Here is a 20548-nt window from a genome sequence, read left to right on the forward strand (position 1 = left end):
TTTCTGGCTAGAAAAGGAGGATTGGTATGAAGCCTCATGCTTTAGCCTTCTCACAGAACAGTTAAATGGGAGAAGATGAAAAAATTTCAATCAGCAAATCAAGTTCTGAGCCCAGCTTTGCCTGTGAAGGTCCCTCAAGGCAGAGAAAGTGTGACATCCACTCTGCTTCCCTTCAGAGTTGAGTCAAAGGAATCCCTGAGCGTCATTCCTTTGTTTTCACCATTCCACTCTTAGTAATTAATCCACTTTTCAAATTAAAAGAACGGAGCAATTAGCATTCTCCCTCCCATTTCAAATGTCTTAGTGAAAGCTCCTACACGTTACACTCTGCTAAATGCCAAAGATTAAATCAGAAGAAAATGAAAGCTCCCAGGCTAAGAGCCATCACTTAATATTTAGTGTCTACAGTGCAGCCAAAAACTCCCTCTGTGCTCTTGGAGACAGAAGGATTTCAGGGGGGATTCACTTTATCTCCATGTGGGTCTTCCAAGCAGCTCAAAACCCCAGATGCACCTTTGACTTTGTTAGGAAGATGTCTGTACACTCAGAGCACAAGGAGAGCTGGGAACAGAACCTGTCCCACAGGAGAAACTCTTGCATATTTAAGTTTATTTCAAATAAGTGTTCAAAGAAAAAGAAAAAACCCAAAAAAAACCAAAAAACAAACCAAAACCAAAATAAAACAGATTTAGTATATATTTGCTTTTCTTAAAAAAATGATTCCATGAAAGAATTTTATAGATATTTAAGTAGTAATACAGATTTTTATATACAAAATTCCATTTCAAACAATTTACTGTACAAAAGAAAGTATAAGCAACTGTTACTATTTCATGATTTCAGCAAATAATGAAAAACTCTGCTAAGTATGTGTTCAGGATATAGTTCTACCATTTACAGGAATGTCAGTATTAAGTTGGGAATACTTTCAGGTGAGTATTTACAGATTAAATCCCCCTTCAAGGACGTTCCCTAAGATTTCTCTTCAGAACAGGTAGTTCAGGTTTGTCTTTCTTCTGGATCTTTTGGGCTACCAAGGAATGAGAGGAAGAACAATGTTTTCAACAAGATGTGTGGACAGAATTCTGCTTGAATTATTCCCACTCACAGTCCTTTTGCAGTCAGTGGGCCTGATCTGGTAAACGCTCACTACCAGGAATAACACTTACGTGGGAATGAATCAGGCAGGATTTGGCCCTCCAGTAACACACTATCATAAGTTACAAATTTTAAAAATAGTGACATTCCTGCAAGTCAAAATACAACAGAAACAAGAGTTAACAAAATATAAGCCCTTTATTAATAAAAATCTTTGGTTGGATCAATATTTTAAATAAGCTTCAAGAATATTTGGTTAATACCATTTTCTCTCTTCCACATAATTTCTCTTCTGGTACCTTCTTTGGACAGACTACAGAAAAATATCAAGTTTATCACATACTTTAAAACAAATAAATATATCAAAAGCTAAATATGGCAATTTTTTTTTTTTAAGTTCTAGCATTAATCTTTAAATTAGTTTGGCAAAAAAAAAAGAAAAGGAAAAAAGAAATAACCAACTTCTCTTGAAAACAGCCTTTTGACGTTTGGTTTTTTAACAAACCATACAGTAGTTAGACTCTAAAGAAATCTTTCCTTTTTATTTTCTTTTTTCAGTTTTATATTTGCAATGCAAGTGCCATGGACAAGACAAAGCAATAAAAGAAATCAGGTTAATTGCACCAATATTATTTGGAAGTGCAGTTTATCGGTTGACAAAGCAAAACTAAAATGTATTATGCTTTAAAAGAGTTGTACTGATGGGGTTTAACTAGGCATGGTAGGTAAGGATTTTACACTTATATTTTAGGGAAGCTCCTTGTACAAAAGATAGAGTATTTTAAGACAAAAGAAGAGTCCTGTAACTAACTGAAGGTCTGGTCCTGTAGCCCCAGTGCAGGCAAAACTTCCACTGAAGACAGTGAGTGGGACACATTTTGGGTTTACTCCTCTGGCACAGCCTCTGGGAAATGCCATTCAACAGCAGAAAAATCTGTGGGAGAAACTGGAGTGCAGAGACTCCCTTCTCCTGCAGAGGACACAGGGCTACAGGGGAAAACCTGGCTGGGAAAAGGGGATGTGCTAAAACAACAGGGAAAAGGGGATTTCCTCAGCAACAACAGTGTCCAAGTACTGGGCAGGGCAGTGTGAGTCACTGGAGCTCCTCGTGTGCTCGTTAGTTCAGGGCATTTCACAAAATGCTCTGTGATCATCTCCCTGCTGGGAGGATCCCAAAATTGTGCTGCTGCTGCCTGGCCATGAGGGGAGGAGCTGCTGGGAACCGCAGCCTGGGGCACCGGGGTCGCTCCATCCGCATCAGTCCCTCAATGGTAAAAAAAGGACTTTCCAGATTCCCTTTCCTGATGGTTCTGAAGGTCTTGGATGCACAGCAAGTTGCCACAAGTGCCCTAAACACCTGATGTGACACTAAAGCTCTGCTTGTTTCAGACACAGAGCTAAACCCAGTCTTGGAAAGCAAGTCAGTCTGGGAGGCTTTACGTGGGTTCTCTCCACTCTAGAACTGATTTTGCATATAATTTATCAAGTTACCCCATGGACCTTCAAACCCGGGTTTCCAAAAATATTTTGTTATTATTATTTAAAATTTACCTTTTACTTCATCCATTAATTAATGGGCTAAGGTCAAATTCTCAGAGAATATCTCTAGCAAGATGTACTAAGTACCTGCATTTATTAATGCACGCCAACGTCAAGAATGTTATCTAATGATGAAATATAAAAATTCCCTGCATTTACTGCTTGTGCAAAAGAAAAAGAACGTTACCAGAAATAGAATGTGGTCCTCCATGTCTGCAAGAAGGGCATTTCTCACAAAGATGGGAGCGAAATGGCAGCACATCCTTCAACATGCACCAGGTTGTCCATTACTCGAGTCCTGCCCTTTGTGGCTTCGTGGAATGCCCCGACATACTCAGCTCCCTCCTCCTCTACACATCCAGAGGATAGGAATGGCAGGAGGACAAGCTCCCACTGTGGCTCCTGGAGAGTCTGGGGCTGTGATTGTTACAGTTTTCACCTTTTCTCTTGTCCTTGTCTTTCCAGGTTTCAAGCATGTGCAGCTTCCCTTGCTCCTCCCTCATGAAGACCTCCACCATGAGAACCTTCTCTTTGTGAATCTGCTGACTAATGTCCTTGGGAATGTCTGGGATAATCCAGTCCACAAAGTCACTCATAAACATGACCAAGTTCTGGAAATGAAGTTGTGAGAAAATGTCAGCAAGGTCAAATGAAAGGGTGGCTGTGGGGAAAGGGGCTGGTTTTGGTGTACTCAGGGAGGAAGGATGAAGAAAGGACAATATTTGAGTTGGGATCAGCTGCATGTCACAAGGCTGGTGCTGAACCGAATTCACCTCAACTGCTTGCTCATGCTAGAAGTGGAAGAAAAAAATACCTCAGGCTCAGATCTCTGTGATGTCTGTACAAATACTGTCACAGCCACTGAGAATTCCAAAGGAAATACTGGCAGTGATAAATGGCTCAGGAGTTTTGCAGCAGGAAGGCAGAAGCAAATGCAAGAGGTAAAGTGGTGACAGCTTGTAAAACACATTCCAATTAAATGTTTCTGATTCAAGGGAAGGGGGGTCTTTCACAAAAAGATACATATTTTATCCCCAAAAAACCCCAATAAATTTTTGAAACAAGTTTTTCAGGTAAGGCAAACTTAAAACACTTGTGTCACAATAACCAGCGTCACTGTTGTGATGGAATAATGTAATTTGAGGACAAATTACAATATTTTGCCTTCTTGTTCAGGTGCGACTTAAACTGTAACTGGGAAAATTTCGGAAATTGCATGTCTTGGTTGGCTCTAAAAACGATTTTGGATGAAATTTATGCTGCTTCATTGAAATTGTTGATGTCCCACGGGAGAAATTGGTGGGACTTAATTAGTATCAGCCTTGTGCTTTGCTGCTCTCTAAAGTCATTAAGTTCTTCTGCATCAAACCAGTTCAGGGAATCCCTGGGGATGGATTTTTCCACTGAGGATATACCTGTACCTGGGTTGGTGGTACGAAGAGGGTGATGAGGATGGGCAAATTTCTTTTGCTTTTCCATGAAACAACTGTGAAAGCAGATATTTCTTTGGCCTAATAACTTATTCCCAAGGGCAGCCTGCAGTGTAACCTACCTGGAAAACTATCACAAAGGCTAATCTTGCTGCTAGGACAGCCCAGAAATCCTTTGAAATGTCATATTTGTTTTCAGACCAGGGGGGTTCTCGATAATCTTTGTATCTGCAAAACAAGACTCAGTAAATCAGTGATGTCATTCAGAAATTTCAGCACTGGGATAAACAATTAATACCAAGGAGTCAAACAGTAAGTGGAACTGTCTAAAAGAAAGTTCACCATTGCAGCATGATGCTGTAATCAACCTTTCAGAAGCAAGGCACAGCTGAAAGTCTCCCATAACCTTCAAGCTTTACTCAAATTTAAAGGTCTTCCATCTTAATACCCTCTGATTAGTACAAATAATATCAATTTTTTGTAAGATGGAGTAAAATACACAGCTCAGATGATTTATTTCGTTTCAAGATAGGTAAAAAGACAACATCTATTTTTCAAACTAATTTTAAAGGCAAAAATACTGATCTCAGTAAAAACCAGTTTAAAACCACAGCATCCTGTCAATATTTTGAAAGAATTAGGGCCCCATATTTTCAAATTATTTAAAAGTCCTTGAACTATCAAAGAACTGATGGAATGGCAAGAAGAAAGTGCCTGGGATTAGAAAGCAAATAAACTTGGCATTTTGCTTTTAGACCATGACACTGACACTGCTGTTCAGTGAGTTCTGTGCTAAAACCTGTTTGTCAGCCTCACTCATCCTGTGCCCAGAGATCACCAGAAGGGAACCATGAGAAAGTAAAAGCAAGCAAAGGTAATACTTATGCAATTTTGGTTGTTTTTTTTTTTCCTTTCATCTTAGAGTGATTTTTCTGTTTAAAGGTCACTGCAGCCAATTAACTTGCACTGTCAAATATATAAAGAATATAAATGTGATATTTATATTTATATGTTATATAAATAATTATATAAATAATAAATTTATATAATAAATATATAAATATGTAATTATATATAAATTTATAATAAATAATTATATAAAATAATAATTTATAAATATAATATAATATATAAAATATATAATAATATATAAAATAATAAATATAAATATAACAATATTTTATATAAATATAAAATAATATTATTATAAAGGCAAGGTTATTTTTCCCTGATCAGTTTCTGTAAGTTTTCACTACATGTGAAAGTCATCTTTCTCTTTTTTCTCCCCTAGAATGTCTCTTTCCTCCTTATTCTCTTTGCACAGACAAACAGTGAATTTAACTAATGCTAATCTCCATTTCCCAAAAGAGAAGCAGTAATTCATATTCAGGCTTAATATTGCTTAATATGTAAGCCAAGATGTTCAAGGTAATGGATATAAAAGCTACCAAGGTGCTAAAAAGGAACTGAAAATACAAGGGATGTAAAAATTTGCCATGTCCTCAGCTGGCTGCGAAAACACTTCATATCATTCAAGGGAGTACCTGCATATCTGGACCTCGTAGCCAAGATCCAGGGGGTCGTTTGGAGCTGTTCCTGCTTGGAAATCGCTGACATTAAAAGAGGATAGTGTATGGTTGACGAAGCCATGCATGGTGCCATTCTCACTGTACATGTACAGGTACACGAGGCGTGGAATGAAGTCGGATGTGAATGAGATCACAAATGCCTAAGCCACAAGAGTAAAGAGTGAGCGCAATATCCAGGCACTGCTTCGTTAATAACACCCTCATTAATTGCCCAAACAACTCATGCAACTCAGGGGACACTGCAGCCTTCGGGGCCCTAAAAATGGGGCGTTCACTGCTGCAACAAGGCGCTGTTTACTGCCCTGCTCTTCTGAGTCGCAGGGTATTAGATGGAGTAATTCCACGCCAACTGAGATATCTGTGGATGATCCGAGCCCCCCAGAGAACGGAGCAGCTGTACCCCCAGCACCAGAGGAGAGCTAACACAGCACTGCTTCCCCTTGCCCCAGTCACAGCTTGTCCCTGGTGCATTGCACAAGGTCCAACTGATTGATTTCCGAGCACTTTTCCTGTTCTGCGAACAACCGACACTGAATCGACTCTTCAAATTCTCATTGCACTGCAAAAGGGCCATTAATTGTGTGTGGTTTTTTAACTCCATCAAGATAAAAGGATGAGCAGACGGAGCCCAGTTTTATTTTTGTGGTCACAAAAATTGCATTTCATTCGGTTATTTAAAATGTTTTTTTTTTTTAAAAGATTGTACAGAAAATGCACAACAGCCAATTTGGCTGAGTTTTCCATAGCTTTAGCCTTCCTTATTTATCATTATTATGAAACATTCTCAGTGGCATAAATCTCATGTACATGTGGAACAAACACAGTACAAAATGTTTTATTTATTTTATGGTAAAGAGGAATAGTACATTGACCAAAGAGGGAAAAATAACACTGACAAAGAGACTACACAGAAGAAAAGAGAAAAAACATAGAGGAATTATTTCCAAAGAAAAAGAGGAGAAATAGTAAAGACAAACTAAGGCAGCAGACCAAATAACCAGAAGAATGGTTTTGCCACAGCCCAACAGACCCCTGGGGGCAAACTGAAGGGATTTCCAGTCTGGATAATGTAAAAAAACACACAAGTGAGTCTATGGACATGTGGCCATAAGCCCCACACAGCCCCTGGTTTGCTGCATTGCAAACAGCTTTTGTTTTCATCTTTCCCCAGCTGGGGTGCAAGAAGGATGATCATTGTGGATGTCTATTCCTATAGAGTACTAGAGAAGCACATACATTAATATATTCAGGTGTGCTAAATTTTTCTAAGGGCTGGGATGTGGATTTTGATGTTGAAATAAAAACATTTTCAGGGTTTTCAACACTCTCTGGGCAGGAGCATTGGGCAGATTTTCAATGGAGGGACACTGTGCTCTGAGGAGCTGAACTGATTCTCATCTCATACCAGACCCAAAATAGCACTGAAATTAAAAAATACATCATCTTAGTGAAAGTATTTCAAAAGAGCAAAAGTAAGCAGCCGTGGCCATATCTGTTTGAAGGGCAAAGCTGTTTTATGAAAACATTCTGGAAAAAAGCTGCAATGACAGGCTACTATTTTATATTATTGCTACTACTATCACAACTTTAAAATAAACCCTGCAGCTAATTCTCTGATAGTCCCAAAAGTTTCTAAATCATATACTTTCACTTGATTTAAGGGATTTATGCTGAAATAAAACTAATGGAGCAGAATGGAAAAGCCAGCCTATTGAATTCAAGTTTTGTTCATGCTGATCTACTTACGTTTATGATGACAGCAAGCTTTCCAATACCTCTGAGGATGTTATACCAGATTCCTAAGGAAAGAGACAAACATATAAATTCTGTTCTAGTCCCTAAAATTACATAAATTACGTTTTTAGTTAACAGTGTTAAGAGCACTACAGTTGTATTTTAAATAAAAAAATAACAAATTATAAGACATTAATTTAATGACCTGTAAGCAAAGGGAGCCCAAATCTGTCTTCCAAAGCTACGTTTGAGCACCTATTTTTTTTTTGAGGTTTTAAGCTAAAAGCTTCTTTGAGGAAGAGGAAGGCAAGTGTGAGAGAGAGAGGAATGCTTGGCATAAAAGGGAGATGTAGGTGGCTTTACACAGGTTGATGTCCCTGGAAGACTCCTCCAGCCTGGCTTTCTGGCAGAGCACACACAAACCAGCCTGGGCAGAGCACAGAACTTCAGGAAAAGGTGTGACAGTGTCAGTGGAAGCAGGGATAGACCTCTGTCTGTGGTTACCCACTGCCTTAGGCAGGTGGGACCTTGTGCCTCTCCTGATCCTGACAATCCCTGTGCTAAAAAACTTGTCTGGTTTGTCTGTGGCCCTCTCAGTCTGACTTTAGGATGTCTCTGAAAGAAGTGAGGTTCTTTCACCCACAAGACCGGGATTAAATTGCAGTGAATTATAATTAATACCCTCTCAAAAACAAATTAAAAAAAAAAAACAAATCCAAACCCCACCACAAACAAAAAACCAACAACACCCTCTCCACCATCTCCACCAGCAACCCACAGCATCAAATCAGGCAGCCACAAAAAAAACCACCCCCAAAGCAAAGTCATGGCAAAGCCCTTGACAAAACAGGATGTGTTCTTCAAGTATGGGGTGATCCCAGGGCACAGGGATGAGCCCAAGGAAAAGCTCTGCCTGTACAACAGCAGAATGAACCCTGAGTTTAGCAACAGACCACAAACTTCTCCGCTCTCATTGGCTCTGTAATAAAGACAATTATTTTATTTCTATTTTTATTTTAATGACCATTTTTAGTCACAGATAACCAACACTTGAGAGAAACAGCTTCCTTGTCACATACACCCGGAGCTGTTGGGCCCCTCCAGTAAGGGGGCGACTGCTCTGTACAGCAGAGCCCAGTTCCAGCTACATTCACTGCAGCTTTCACCCTTCAGACCTTCTTGCTGATACAAGGGATACATTTACTCACAGCCTTCTGAATCTCCCCTCACTCCCAAGGGTGTTTCTGAGGCCAGTCCAGACTTATTAAACACAGAAAGTTTTGCTTCTGCGAGAAAACTTCACTGCCGGGAAGGATCGTTGACCATGTGAGGTATTTTGCCACTGCATTGATCATTTTGATTTAAAAAGTGATAATGTTTGCTTAATAAAATATTAATCTGAATTTAAAGCTCTGGTCTTCCTATTTTAAAAGCAAAGCCTCGATGAATTATGGCGGTTCACAGCTAAGCCACAGTCTAATGTTTTGAATTTTCCTATAAATATCTTCCTGTTATTGAAACTAACTCAGCACAATAACATCCTGCCATCAATCCAGGAATAAACAAACTAGGATACAGTAGCACTAAGCACTTACCTATATCCTTTGCTCTCACAGCTACCGGTCTCCTCAGCTCAGTAACAAACTTTTTGGCATCCAGACGGATTTCAATGATGTTGTTCAACAAAGCAAACAAAGGTGCCAGAGGGAAGGATGCGACGAACAAAGTCACAAACCCAAACTGGATAACTGGAAAGGAAAAGAAACCCCTTCAGTGGCTGTGGGCAGTATTTACCAAATGCTTCCAGCACCACATCAGTGCCATCCCCCAAAGTCTGACAACATGACAAGTTCTGGGAGTTTAAATCCCATTTTCTGTGTCAGGCACAGTTTGCATGACGGCTGCTCCACTCAGGCACGGAAGGGCCCGTTGCCACCTTGCAAAACGCAAAGAAAAGTAACCACAAGGATGGGGAAGCTCCTAAAACTATTTTTCCATGGGCAAGGCTGGCACAGGAATGACCTGAGGGAGCGGGGTTATGGCAGCAACAGTGTTAGCTCTGCCTAAACTTGCCACGTTCCACCTGGCAGGTTTTTAGCCTTCACCAATCCCACTGGAAGCTTTGGAAAGGACATCACTGATTCTCTGCCTCTGCTGGGAATAACTTGCTTCCTACAACCTGAGATGTATCTGCTTTTTGTTTGCTGAGGATATTGCACTGATGTCATGCTCATCCCAGCACTGCCAGTGCCCCATCTTTCTTTCCTCTGTTACTTCCAAATGCTGATCTCAGTAACGGCATCTTTTCTTATTTTTAGGAACTGACAGCATGACCTCTTAGCCTGTAGCATTAGATTTCCATCTGTTTCAAGTGCTCTGAACATCAAGGTCACCACATATTCTAATTTGTCTCATTCAATATAATGCATTACTTGAAAAAAAAAGAATTAAGTGTGATCTGTTGAGTACAGCCTGGCCTAGAGACACATCTCTCTTTCAGAAGATTTAGACCAGATTTCAGAAAAAAACCCAGATTCTCTGGTGTGGAAATTATCAAATCCTAATTAAGTAAGTTATTTCCTATGTAGGGTGGAGCTTGGTGATAAAATATGCCACCTAATCATTTGCATTTGAAACTTGGCAGTGACATGTCACATGGCTTGAAAGAAAATATCTACAATATCGTGCTAAAGTAAGGGCTTGTGAACAGCAGGGAGCACAATTCAGCCCTCAAGCAGCCAGGGTTGGCTGAAACATGCTGGAATCCAAGACTGTAGACGTCAATAATTAAGTTATCCTCATGTCCACTGAATCTGCAGTTCAAAAAGCTCTGCCCTCCATCCCAATTAGTCGGAATAATTACGGCTTAAAATGCCTTCTTTCCACCTCACTCACTCATTTCCATGTATTCAGGGGTGAGCCCAGCAAAAGGCTCCAGGTTATAGTCCACTTCATAACGCTGCTTTTTTTTCATGTGCTCTTCATGGTCCAAAGAACGCCGACGCTTTAATTTCAAGTATCGGATAAATTTCTTCATTTTTCTGAGGGAAGTGGAAATGATTCAGTTAGAATTCCATTCTCTGCTCGTTTCTCAGTTATTTACATTAACAGGCACGGTATTTTCATAATTCTTACATAATTTCATAATTCTTGCACTGTACTTATTTTCGTGAGAACTGTGCAAGAGCCACAATATGCTAGAAGCATATTAGGTGTATATTATAAAAGTATACATCAAAGGGATCAGGCACTAAAATATGGTTATAATTGAATCACTTGTTCACCATTACACCTCTTGCTAACCAGCAGGAAAGCAATAGATTGCCCAGCACTTTTCAAAGACATCTGCTTTGTTGGATGCATCGTAGCAAGGATGCAGCTACTCCCAGTCACAGAAGCATGGAATCCCAGAATGGTTTGGGTTGGAAGGGACCTTAAAGCTCATCTTGTTCCACGGGCAGGGACACTTTCCACTAGACCAGGTTGCTGGTCATTCAACTCTGCTTTGAAGCCCCCTCAGCTCCTGCTGCTCTACAACCACAGACTTACTGAATAAACTTTCACACAGCCCGTGAACCACGTTCACATCCAGGGGCGGTGGACACACACAGTGCATTGCAGGCACTGTAAAAAACAGTTGTTAAAAGAAAAAAAAAAGAACAAAAGTCTCTACTTACGGGATGCCAATCTCAAACAAATTGTTCTGAATCAGCTGCTTGCCCAGCATGATAATACTGAGCTGGATGCACAACTCCATCAGGCAACCGCCCGGGGCACACTGGGGTGGAGAGGGGAAAGGACAGTCAGAACAACCTGCTGCATCCCTGTGGCAGGGGCAGAGGGTGCTCCCACCCAGCAGGATCACAGACGGGCTGGGAAATGCAATTACCTCTTCCATCCGGAAAGAATGGAAAATGTAGACGTAGTCACCTGGACGTCCAACAAATCTAGGGCACAATGGTCAGAGTTAATGTATTTTATACTTTCTAATATTTTATTCTTAGAGCAATTTATGTCACAATCCACGCCTCTGAGTGAGACCACCTAATGTTTGGGGCTGAAAAGCTGAAACCCTGAGCAGCCCTTGGCATCACTCACCGGCCTTTGAAGAAGGCGACGTAGAAAATCGGGGTGTAGGCGTTGACAAATTTCAGCAGGAAAGCCTTGAAAATCAGCCTCTCTTCAAAGTTCTTGTCAGTTTTTGGCACCTCTGGAACCAATGTGACAGGGATAAAAAGTGTTAAGGAATTATCCTACCTGAAATACTTCAAGATCTTATGAATAGATTTTGGGAAAACATCTTTTAAACAAAGGGATATGTATGTATAGCCTTATATATATATGTATACATGTGTATCTGTACTTTTTATATATATATATAAAATATAAATGTATTATATAATATATATGTATATATGTGTATCGATATATACTTTTTATAGATATAAAATATATTTTATATATAAATATTTATTTATAAATATATAAAAATATATAAATATTTATAATACATATTTTATATATTTTATATATACATTATATTCTCTCAATATATAAATATATATCTTTATTGAGGTTATATATCTATATCTATATCTATCTATCTATAATATCTATATAATCTACACATCGATATATTATATCTATATAATATATATATCTATATATCTTGAGGTTGGTGGTCAGTCTGCTGAGGATCCCACCACTCAGACACGTTACAACAGTAATTCCAATTTCATTCCACATCTGGCTGACCTTCTTCATGACAATCATTTGCAGACGGACGAAAACTTACCTGAAAAGGTTTCCAAACCCCTTTTTTACTGGCGCTTTTTGGAAATGACTCAAAAAGTTTTTTTTCCCCTACGGTGTTTTTTTAGCACCCTTTTTCTGCACTTTTCCACATGCCCTAAGCCAATTAAAAAATGCCAGAAATTGTGTGAGAGAGGAGAGTGAAGCTCGAGACTAGGTATAGGAATATCTGCTGTTGCCTGTAGCTGGGTTAGTGATTTGCGCTGCCACTGCCGACAGAAAAGTTCTAAAAATAAATATCTACCAGTAGCTGGTTAGAATTTTAGCCACACATCCGAATTTCCTGGGTTTGCTCACTGCTCTGCAGGTGTGTCCTAGTTAGAACAGTTGGGACTAGTTCATCACTGGATGGGTGTAACCCAAAACTGTGTATTCTATAGCCTTCCATGCCATTTCCCAGAAACTGTTACCAATAGACCATTTACACCCTCTGCCCAGAGCAGGCCTGACTCCTCAGGCTATAAACTGGGTGTTAAGAGGCCTGCAAAATAAGAGGATGCTTCTGTCCTCACACCCATTGTGGAACTCCCTGCCCTGAGGGAGGTACTGGGCATTCCTGCCTGAACTGGAAGACATAATCTTGGGGTCTTGGGACTTTTTTAACCACTCGTAGGATCCAGAGGAAGACTGCAGACCACCACTCTCAACCAGACTGCAACCACCACTCTTGACTGGACTGCAATCACCACTCTTGACCAGACTGCAACAGCACTCTCACCAACAGGGTTTCCACTCTCCCTTTACTTTGGACTCAGGGGGCCCAAGGAACACCACTCTGTTCATGCCCCAGGGTGCTGGGTTACACATTTGGGTTTTGTGGGTTAAAACCAATTGTTTGTCTGTATGATCGTACTTATTGTATTATTTTATTAAATTGTTATTCTGACTTATAATCTCTCTTTTGAGTTGGGTTCATTTTCCCCTGCTGGTTTACCTTTAAACCAGCACAAGGTGACTCACGAAGGACAGTGATTCGGGTCCTCCTTGTTTAGAACCGGCCTAGCAAGTACCGGCCGAGGGTCTAAACCTACCGATCTGCGTGAGCCACCTGGCGATGCAGCCGTAGACCTCGTCCAGGATGATGATGACCACCAGGTTGATGATGACGGCGGTGGCGGTGACGGTGACACGGACACTGGAGCGCCCCGAGGGCGTGGAGCTGATGGCCAAGGCAGCAGCCGTGGAGATCCGGTAGATGATGACTCCGAACACGATGGCGAATGTCAGCCCGACCTGCCGGGAAGGACGGTGAGAGATCCAACTGAAAAATGCTCCGTCTGGGACTCAGCAACGGCCTCAGAAATGGGATATCTGGGCCACGTCCCACCTCCACCCAATTCCCGCACTAAAGGCTCCCAAACACTTGGATGAGCTGTGGGAAAAGATCCTCCTTTGCGAGTGACTTGAAAATCACTTGGAAAAAGTGATACGACGATGCCACAATCACACGCAAAAGGCTTTTTTTTAAGGGCACACAAATGTGAACTACTTGCTTAGTAGTATTCAAAAAATTAAATATTACTAATTGGTAAATACTGAGCACTAAATACTAAAATACTATTTATTACTAATTAATATAAATGTAAATACTAATTAAAAGTATTGGTGGGCTTGTTTTCAGGCCTGACACCAACAGCATCTTGCTTAGCAGTATTTAAAAAAATACTATATATTGCTAATAATAGTAAAATATTATCTGTTACTAATGAATGTAAATACAATTAGAAGTATTGGTGGGCTTGTTTTCAGGCCTGACAGCAACACCACCCTGCTTAGTAGTATTAAAAAAAATTATATATCACTAATTGCTAAATACTCAGCACTAAATACTAAAATATTATTACTTACTAATTAATATAAATATAAATACTAATTAAAAGTATTGGTGGGCTTGCTTTCGGCCCTGACACCACCAGCATCATGCTTAGCAGTATTAAAAAAAATATTACTAATAATTAAATATTAAAGACCAAGTACCAAAATACTATATATTATTAATTAATATAAATACTAATTTAAAAGTATTGGTGGGCTTGCTTTCAGCCCTGATACCAACAGCATCTTGCTTAGCAGTATTAAAAAAAATACTATATATCACTAATAACTAAATAGTAAAATATTATCTATTACTAATGAATATAAATACTAGTTTAAAGTATTAGTGGGCTTGTTTTCAGGCCTGACAGCAACACCACCCTGCTTAGTAGTATTAAAAAAAAATTATATATCACTAATTGCTAAATACTCAGCACTAAATACTAAAATAATATTTCTTACTAATTAATATAAATATAAATAGTAATTAAGTATTGGTGGGCTTGCTTTCAGCCCTGGCACCACCAGCATCTTGTTTAGCAGAATTAAAAAAAATTATATATTGCAAATTGCTAAATACTCAGCACCAAATACTAAAATATTATTTCTTACTTATCAATATAAATATAAATACTAATTAAAAGTATTGGTGGGGTTGCTTTCAGCCCTGACACTAACAGCCTCTTGCTTAGTAGTATTAAAAAAAATACTATATATCACTAATAACTAAATAGTAAAATATTATCTATTAATAATGAACAATAAATACTAGTTTAAAGTATTAGTGGGCTTGTTTTCAGGCCTGGCAGCAACACCACCCTGCTTAATAGTATTAAAAAAAAATTATATATCACTAATTGCTAAATACTCAGCACTAAATACTAAAATATTATTTATTACTAATAAATATAAATATAAATACTAATTAAAAGTTGGTGGGCTGAGACACCAACAGCATCTTGCTTAGTAGTATTTTAAAAAATTATATATTACTAATTGCTAAGTACTGAACAATAAATACTCAAATATTATCTATTACTAATTAATATAAAGACTAATTAAAAGTATTAGTGGGCTTGCTTTCAGCCCTGACAACAACAGCATCTTGCTTAGTAGAATTAAAAAAAATATTATATATTACTAATAACCAAATACTGAACATGAAATAGTAAAATATTATCTATCAATAATTAATCTAAATACATATTAAAATTATTAGTGGGCTTGCTTTCAGCCCTGACACCAACAGCTGTACACATGGTATTTGCTCTATTAATATAAAAAAGCCATGTTTGAAAAAAACAGCTGTATTTTTGCTTAACTCTAACACAAGCCTTCAAATCCCTTACTCAGGTTCGTTGTGCTTTCATAATCACAAACTGAAATTAAATCTGATTAAATCAACACGATTCCTGGCAAAGTAGAATCTCACTCAATTTTTCATTGCTTACATGGAGGAATAATTTTAAAAGGTGGTTGTTATAAGGTACCGATTCTTCGGCTGAAAATATTAGATTTGCTGCATTTCCATTCTCTAAAAATGCAAACATTAAAAAAAACCAACCCCAAAGCAAAATCCTTATCCCCTAAAAAAACCCCAAATCAATTTAGTTTAGTCAGGAGAATTCTACTTTTGGAAAGGGCTTAAGCTTTTTTTTTATCTGCCTGCCAATCTGTTCCATATCTTGAGTTATTGTCATTTCTGTCAACATTTGTTTTAAATGCTTATGCTTTATCAGCAAATGGAAGAAGGCTGTTCTCATCATTATTTTACCTTTTTCTTGAATTAAGTGCTCTGTTTGCAATTCTCCTGTTAGATGGGGTAACTCCAAATCTGACTGATGCATTAAAAACCCTTGCCATCATGATTGCAATTGGCAACCTCACTTCTTTCAAAGAGTTTGGTATTAAAGTGGGACTGTTTTCTACTTCCTGGCCACTTCCTGACAGGCTTTGTCCCATCAGTGGTGGTGGGAATCTCCATTTCTGTGCCCTCATTTACCCCTGCCCTAATTTAGGATTCTTCTTTCTTTACTGGAAAGGGATGGCAAAGTAGAAATTCAAGCCCTTGAAAAGATTTCAGATTATGAAACAATAAAATGCTTGAGTTTTTTCACTGGGAAAAAGCCACTGTGAACCACATCTCCACCTGATAAAGTTTCACCAATGTTTCCATCACTTCTATTCTATACAACGACTCAGTAACAAAAATTTCAGGTGTTGCCAGGCGGTGCTTACCATGAAGATGATGCCAACAAAATTGGTTAAATAGGCTGGAAAACGGTCCTTCCACGTCAGCTTTTCTTTATCTGTCTAAAATTTTTTTTTGATGGGGAAAAACAAAAAAAAGGCACGTTTAATGAAAAAAAAAAGGAACGTGTGATTTTGCACGTGTGACAAAAACAAAGAGGGGCAGGAAAAGGCTGGCAAAAACACAACCAGTCAGAAGATGCAGACACAGTGTTTACAGCTACAATTCCACACAGGCAAATTGTTTACTCCAGATCCAGGTTCAAACTGGTCAAGGGCCTGCACTGGGAGTATAAATAAACCAGATTTTTTTTTCTGTATACTTTTTTTGAAGGAAACATGCAAATAGGCTGTCAGAAAGCATGAAGTAAGGTCTCTCTTACTGTTAAATATTTTCTTTTGCTTTCCCTAGAAAAACTCTACTCCTTCCTCTCTCCCTCCCCAGTTAATATTTGCAGCTTTGTAGTTGCATAACTGGCTCACTTGAAATACAGATTTAAGTATGGTATGAAGTAACTCCAGAGTTGACAGGGAAGATCTTTTTTGGTGTGTAGTATGAGACTTAAAATTCCTTGGATATGAGTGATTTTTAACTATCCCCTTGGTATTCAACGGATCACACCAACAGGAGTTAACATGCCCATGGCAGGGGGTTGGAATGAGACTGTTTTAAGGTCCCTTCCAACCCAAACCATTCTGTGATTCTGTGTATAAAAAGTCTTTGTAGAATTCCCTAAATCCAGTCAACCAGCCACTGCCTGAATTTGGCCCTGAAAAATTAATTTAGAACAGTGTTGCTCATCCAGAGTCCTTCATAAACTTTGATGCCCGGAATTGTTTTGAAACACCAGAAAATAAACAAGAAAAGGAACATCACGGGAGACGATGCGCACGTTGTAATGAACACAAAATTTTTACTCAAGTTCTATTTTCATGACATGCACGTTGTCTCGGGGAAGTGCAAGCAACTCTCTCAACACATGGCCCATGCTCCACTGCAAAACAAAGTCAGTCCAGGATGGGAAATCTAAGATTAGCCATGCAGTGCCATTCCCAACGCATGGAACAGCGTCCCAAAAGGTGCTGAAGAAACAGGGGGAGGAAGGGGAAGAAACCCAGAACTGAATGTGAATATTAAACAAAGGTTCAACAGCCAAAAAAAACAAATTGATTTGTGTCTTCCATAATTACTCATAATTTGAGTTTCTTCATAAGTTTGAATAAAAAGAACCAATTTCACCCCAGCCATGACTGTCTTAACTCTTTGTCTCCATTTGTTTGCTGTCTCTTCTGGAAAATATCGGTGCTTCTGATGGCAGCCAAAGGAAACAAGAAAGGGTCGGGCAATATGGCATTACAAAGCACTGCTCAATTAATTACACACTCTCTACTGCCTCAGCTGACACAGCACTTGAGCACAAGTGAATGCTCTTTTAGTTTGCTTAAGGCTTTGTGTTTCAGCTTTAAGTTAATAAAACATAACAACAACAACAACAGACAAACCCTTGCCCCAAATCCTTGGGGTACCTCAGGCAATCCTGCAAAGGATATTCCCTTTCTAATACAGGATTGTGCCCTTCTTTTATGAAGTATAAAGAATGTCCAAAACCTTCTTCCTTTAAATTTTTTGTTATTGGACTTCTCTTGAAAATAATATAAGGAATTTTGGTTTAGCTTTACATATTTTTTCTTTGATAAGATTTCCAAGTTGTCCTACAACTGTTGAATCTGAACTTTAACACACCAGATCCCGATGAAAGATAACCATCAAGTCTTTCAGAAAAAAACCTCCTTTTCTCACGTTTCCCAAATTAGCAACATCCAAATTGAATGCAGCCCAAAAATTTATAAATAGTCTGGTTAAAAAAAACCAAAAACCAAAACCCTCTTAATTGCTCAACTTTCATTCTTAGGGGGCCGCCATTAATTAATTGTTCAATTAGTCTTCCACATTTAAGACCTGAATTCTTAGTATACTCAAAAGTAGAGCATGTTATGGGTTTTTAGCAGAATACAGTAAAGTCTGTATTCAAAATTGCTTACCCAGCCTATAAGAGGGCAGCAACCCAAATTTTTTCTCTTCTGTAAGTGATTTGAAAGGGATTTGATCTGCTGCAACAAAGATATTGCACATGGCACTGAACCACTTACAGCATCCTACAGATTAATGGGAACAAACCACTGGCAGCTCTGCAGCATCTTTTAAGAAGATGGTACTCAAGTATAAATTTAGTTTTAACACCAGCCCAATCTATATATGCTGCCCCTAAAGAGTATATTGTGTAAATGTTGTTATCGCAGTTGGTATTTTCATAGGGTTGTCATAAAATCCCTATTTAGGGAATGGCTCCACGCTACTGTGCCACTGGCAACAGATACAGGAGAGGAAATTCTGCCAACAGGTTTGGTTTAAGCTGGAGTTTTTACTTCTCTTCTTAAAATCACAGCACATAAATGGCTAAATTCTTGCAGTTAAGGGGGGGAATAACTTCTGGTAGGGTGGAAGCCAGTGCATGGGGGAGAAAAGGAGCTTTTTCCAATCAATCTGCTGATAACAGGCAGTCACAGGGAAAGAATTACAGCCTTCAGGGAAAGGGCAGGGAAGCTGCTCTCAGGGATGATTAGCTGCTCTCAGGATGACTGGCAGCACCTTTCTCACAATGGTGTAAAAAGAGCAAGTTAAAAGCAAAAGTGAGCACTGCGTTGTTCAGTGGAATAAAATGGAAGTTGTGCTTTTAAAAGGCAGAAAGTTATTCTGAAAGCTGGAATTCAGCGTGGAAATTGCTGTTAGTGCTCTTCAATAATGTTTTTATTTGCAGAGAAAGTCTAGCACAGCAGAGAACTTCTGAGAGGCTTCAGGTACTTTCACTGCACAGAGTAAGATGGTTTGTTGCGGTTTTCTCAAACTTGATTTATTAATGTAACAGGAGCACCCCTTTGATGGGGCTCAATTAGTTTCCCTAAGCCACACTCCTCAATCTAATCATTAAAAGCATTTTCAGACTTAATCAGGTGTTGTGCCCTGGCACACACTAAGTACTCTAGGATTGAAGACTCCTGGAATTTAAACACAATTGAGCAATAGTTCTATTTTTTACCTATTCCTCAGTCTTGGGTCAGAGCCTGCTGTAACAACCTTCTTTTTCAGTCTTTTCTAAGTGAAACAAATGAATATTTTTACCATACCTCTTTATGTTTGTGTTCTTTTCTCAGTGACTTTTCCAAAACTTTGGCTTCGTACTCTGCTCTTGGATGATCCTGTGAAACAAGTCACATTTAATAAAAAGCAAAATTACTTGTTTTCTACATCAGCTACACATGGACTGTTTGCAGGTCGATTTCCTGATAATTTCTGAGTTTTCTAACTGAATCCAAATTTACTTGATGTCATTCATGTTAACTGATAGTTGACTGTAATTAAAAAAATGTTAAATCCTGTATCATTCACAGTTCTACAGCAGCAACTGCAGAACGATCTGGACACCCACATCCAGTGTTATAGAGATTAAATTTAATACATGAGATACACACCACAACCTGCAGACAGCACAGTTCATACCAAGTGACATGATGCTTGGATTTTAATCACCTACATTTTTGATAAAAATTAAATGTCATTAACTGTAATTTCAGTGATCCTCAGCTTGTGAGGGAAACAATTTTCTGCTGTAAGTTTGCAAAATACTTGGCTTTGGGATCCCAGAGAATTGTCAGTTGGGGTGTTCCCCTAATTCTCTCTTGGACAGCACCCACAGATTCTCCATGTGCATTGAAGGAGAAGGTGTAGGAAACAATTGGAAGTAAGAGACAGCCAAAAGATTCAGAAAGATTCACGGATTCACAATAATTATGCATTCATAAAAGAGTCAGAATTCAAAATTATGCGTTGGATGGGAAACAGAACGGAGCTGAAAAAAGTCTGAACAAGTGGAGAGCAGGAGGGTGTAAAGGCAAAGCAACCAGTGGGAGATCTAAAGAAAATCTGATGCTCAAAAAAGAAGAAATGGAGATCAAAAGATGGCATTCATCAGTAGACATGGAATAAAAAAGGTAGGAGCGAGTAAAAAAAAAAAAATGTTTTCCAAACCTTGACTGCCTCCTTCAGGAAACCAGAAAAAAACCACGAAAAACAAGAAAAAAAACACAAATAAACAAAAATTTGATTACTGAACAGTTGCAGATCATACTGAATTTATATTTTCAAAATTACATAAAACAGACACAGGTACAGCAGATGGCAAAAATCAGTCTAGTCGTGTTCTGCATTTGTTAACATTACTG

General features: G+C 38.7%; 1 protein-coding gene across 5 annotated transcripts in view; it reads right to left on the reverse strand.

The window, feature by feature from the left end:
• Positions 1–893: 893 nt before the first annotated feature.
• ANO1 (anoctamin 1) overlaps positions 894–20548 on the reverse strand; it is a 79009-nt gene continuing 59354 nt past the window's right edge. For 2 of the 5 annotated variants that reach the window (XM_027696308.1, XM_027696306.1), the window contains exons 14-26: positions 20355–20366; positions 19454–19525; positions 16256–16330; positions 13234–13435; positions 11489–11600; positions 11280–11337; positions 11068–11168; positions 10286–10431; positions 8986–9138; positions 7403–7455; positions 5612–5796; positions 4190–4295; positions 894–3248 (exon numbers count right to left, since the gene is read on the reverse strand). In XM_027696308.1, the coding sequence (XP_027552109.1) occupies positions 2988–3248; positions 4190–4295; positions 5612–5796; positions 7403–7455; positions 8986–9138; positions 10286–10431; positions 11068–11168; positions 11280–11337; positions 11489–11600; positions 13234–13435; positions 16256–16330; positions 19454–19525; positions 20355–20366 (1536 nt within the window). In that variant the 3' untranslated portion in view covers positions 894–2987. The remainder of the gene's footprint in view (positions 3249–4189; positions 4296–5611; positions 5797–7402; positions 7456–8985; positions 9139–10285; positions 10432–11067; positions 11169–11279; positions 11338–11488; positions 11601–13233; positions 13436–16255; positions 16331–19453; positions 19526–20354; positions 20367–20548) is intronic. The other 3 variants (XM_027696309.1, XM_027696307.1, XM_027696305.1) reach the window with 2 other exon arrangements.

The sequence above is a fragment of the Neopelma chrysocephalum genome, unplaced genomic scaffold (genome assembly GCF_003984885.1).
Source record: "Neopelma chrysocephalum unplaced genomic scaffold, ASM398488v2 Primary Assembly neopelma1_106b, whole genome shotgun sequence".
Taxonomy (NCBI): Eukaryota; Metazoa; Chordata; class Aves; order Passeriformes; family Pipridae; genus Neopelma; species Neopelma chrysocephalum.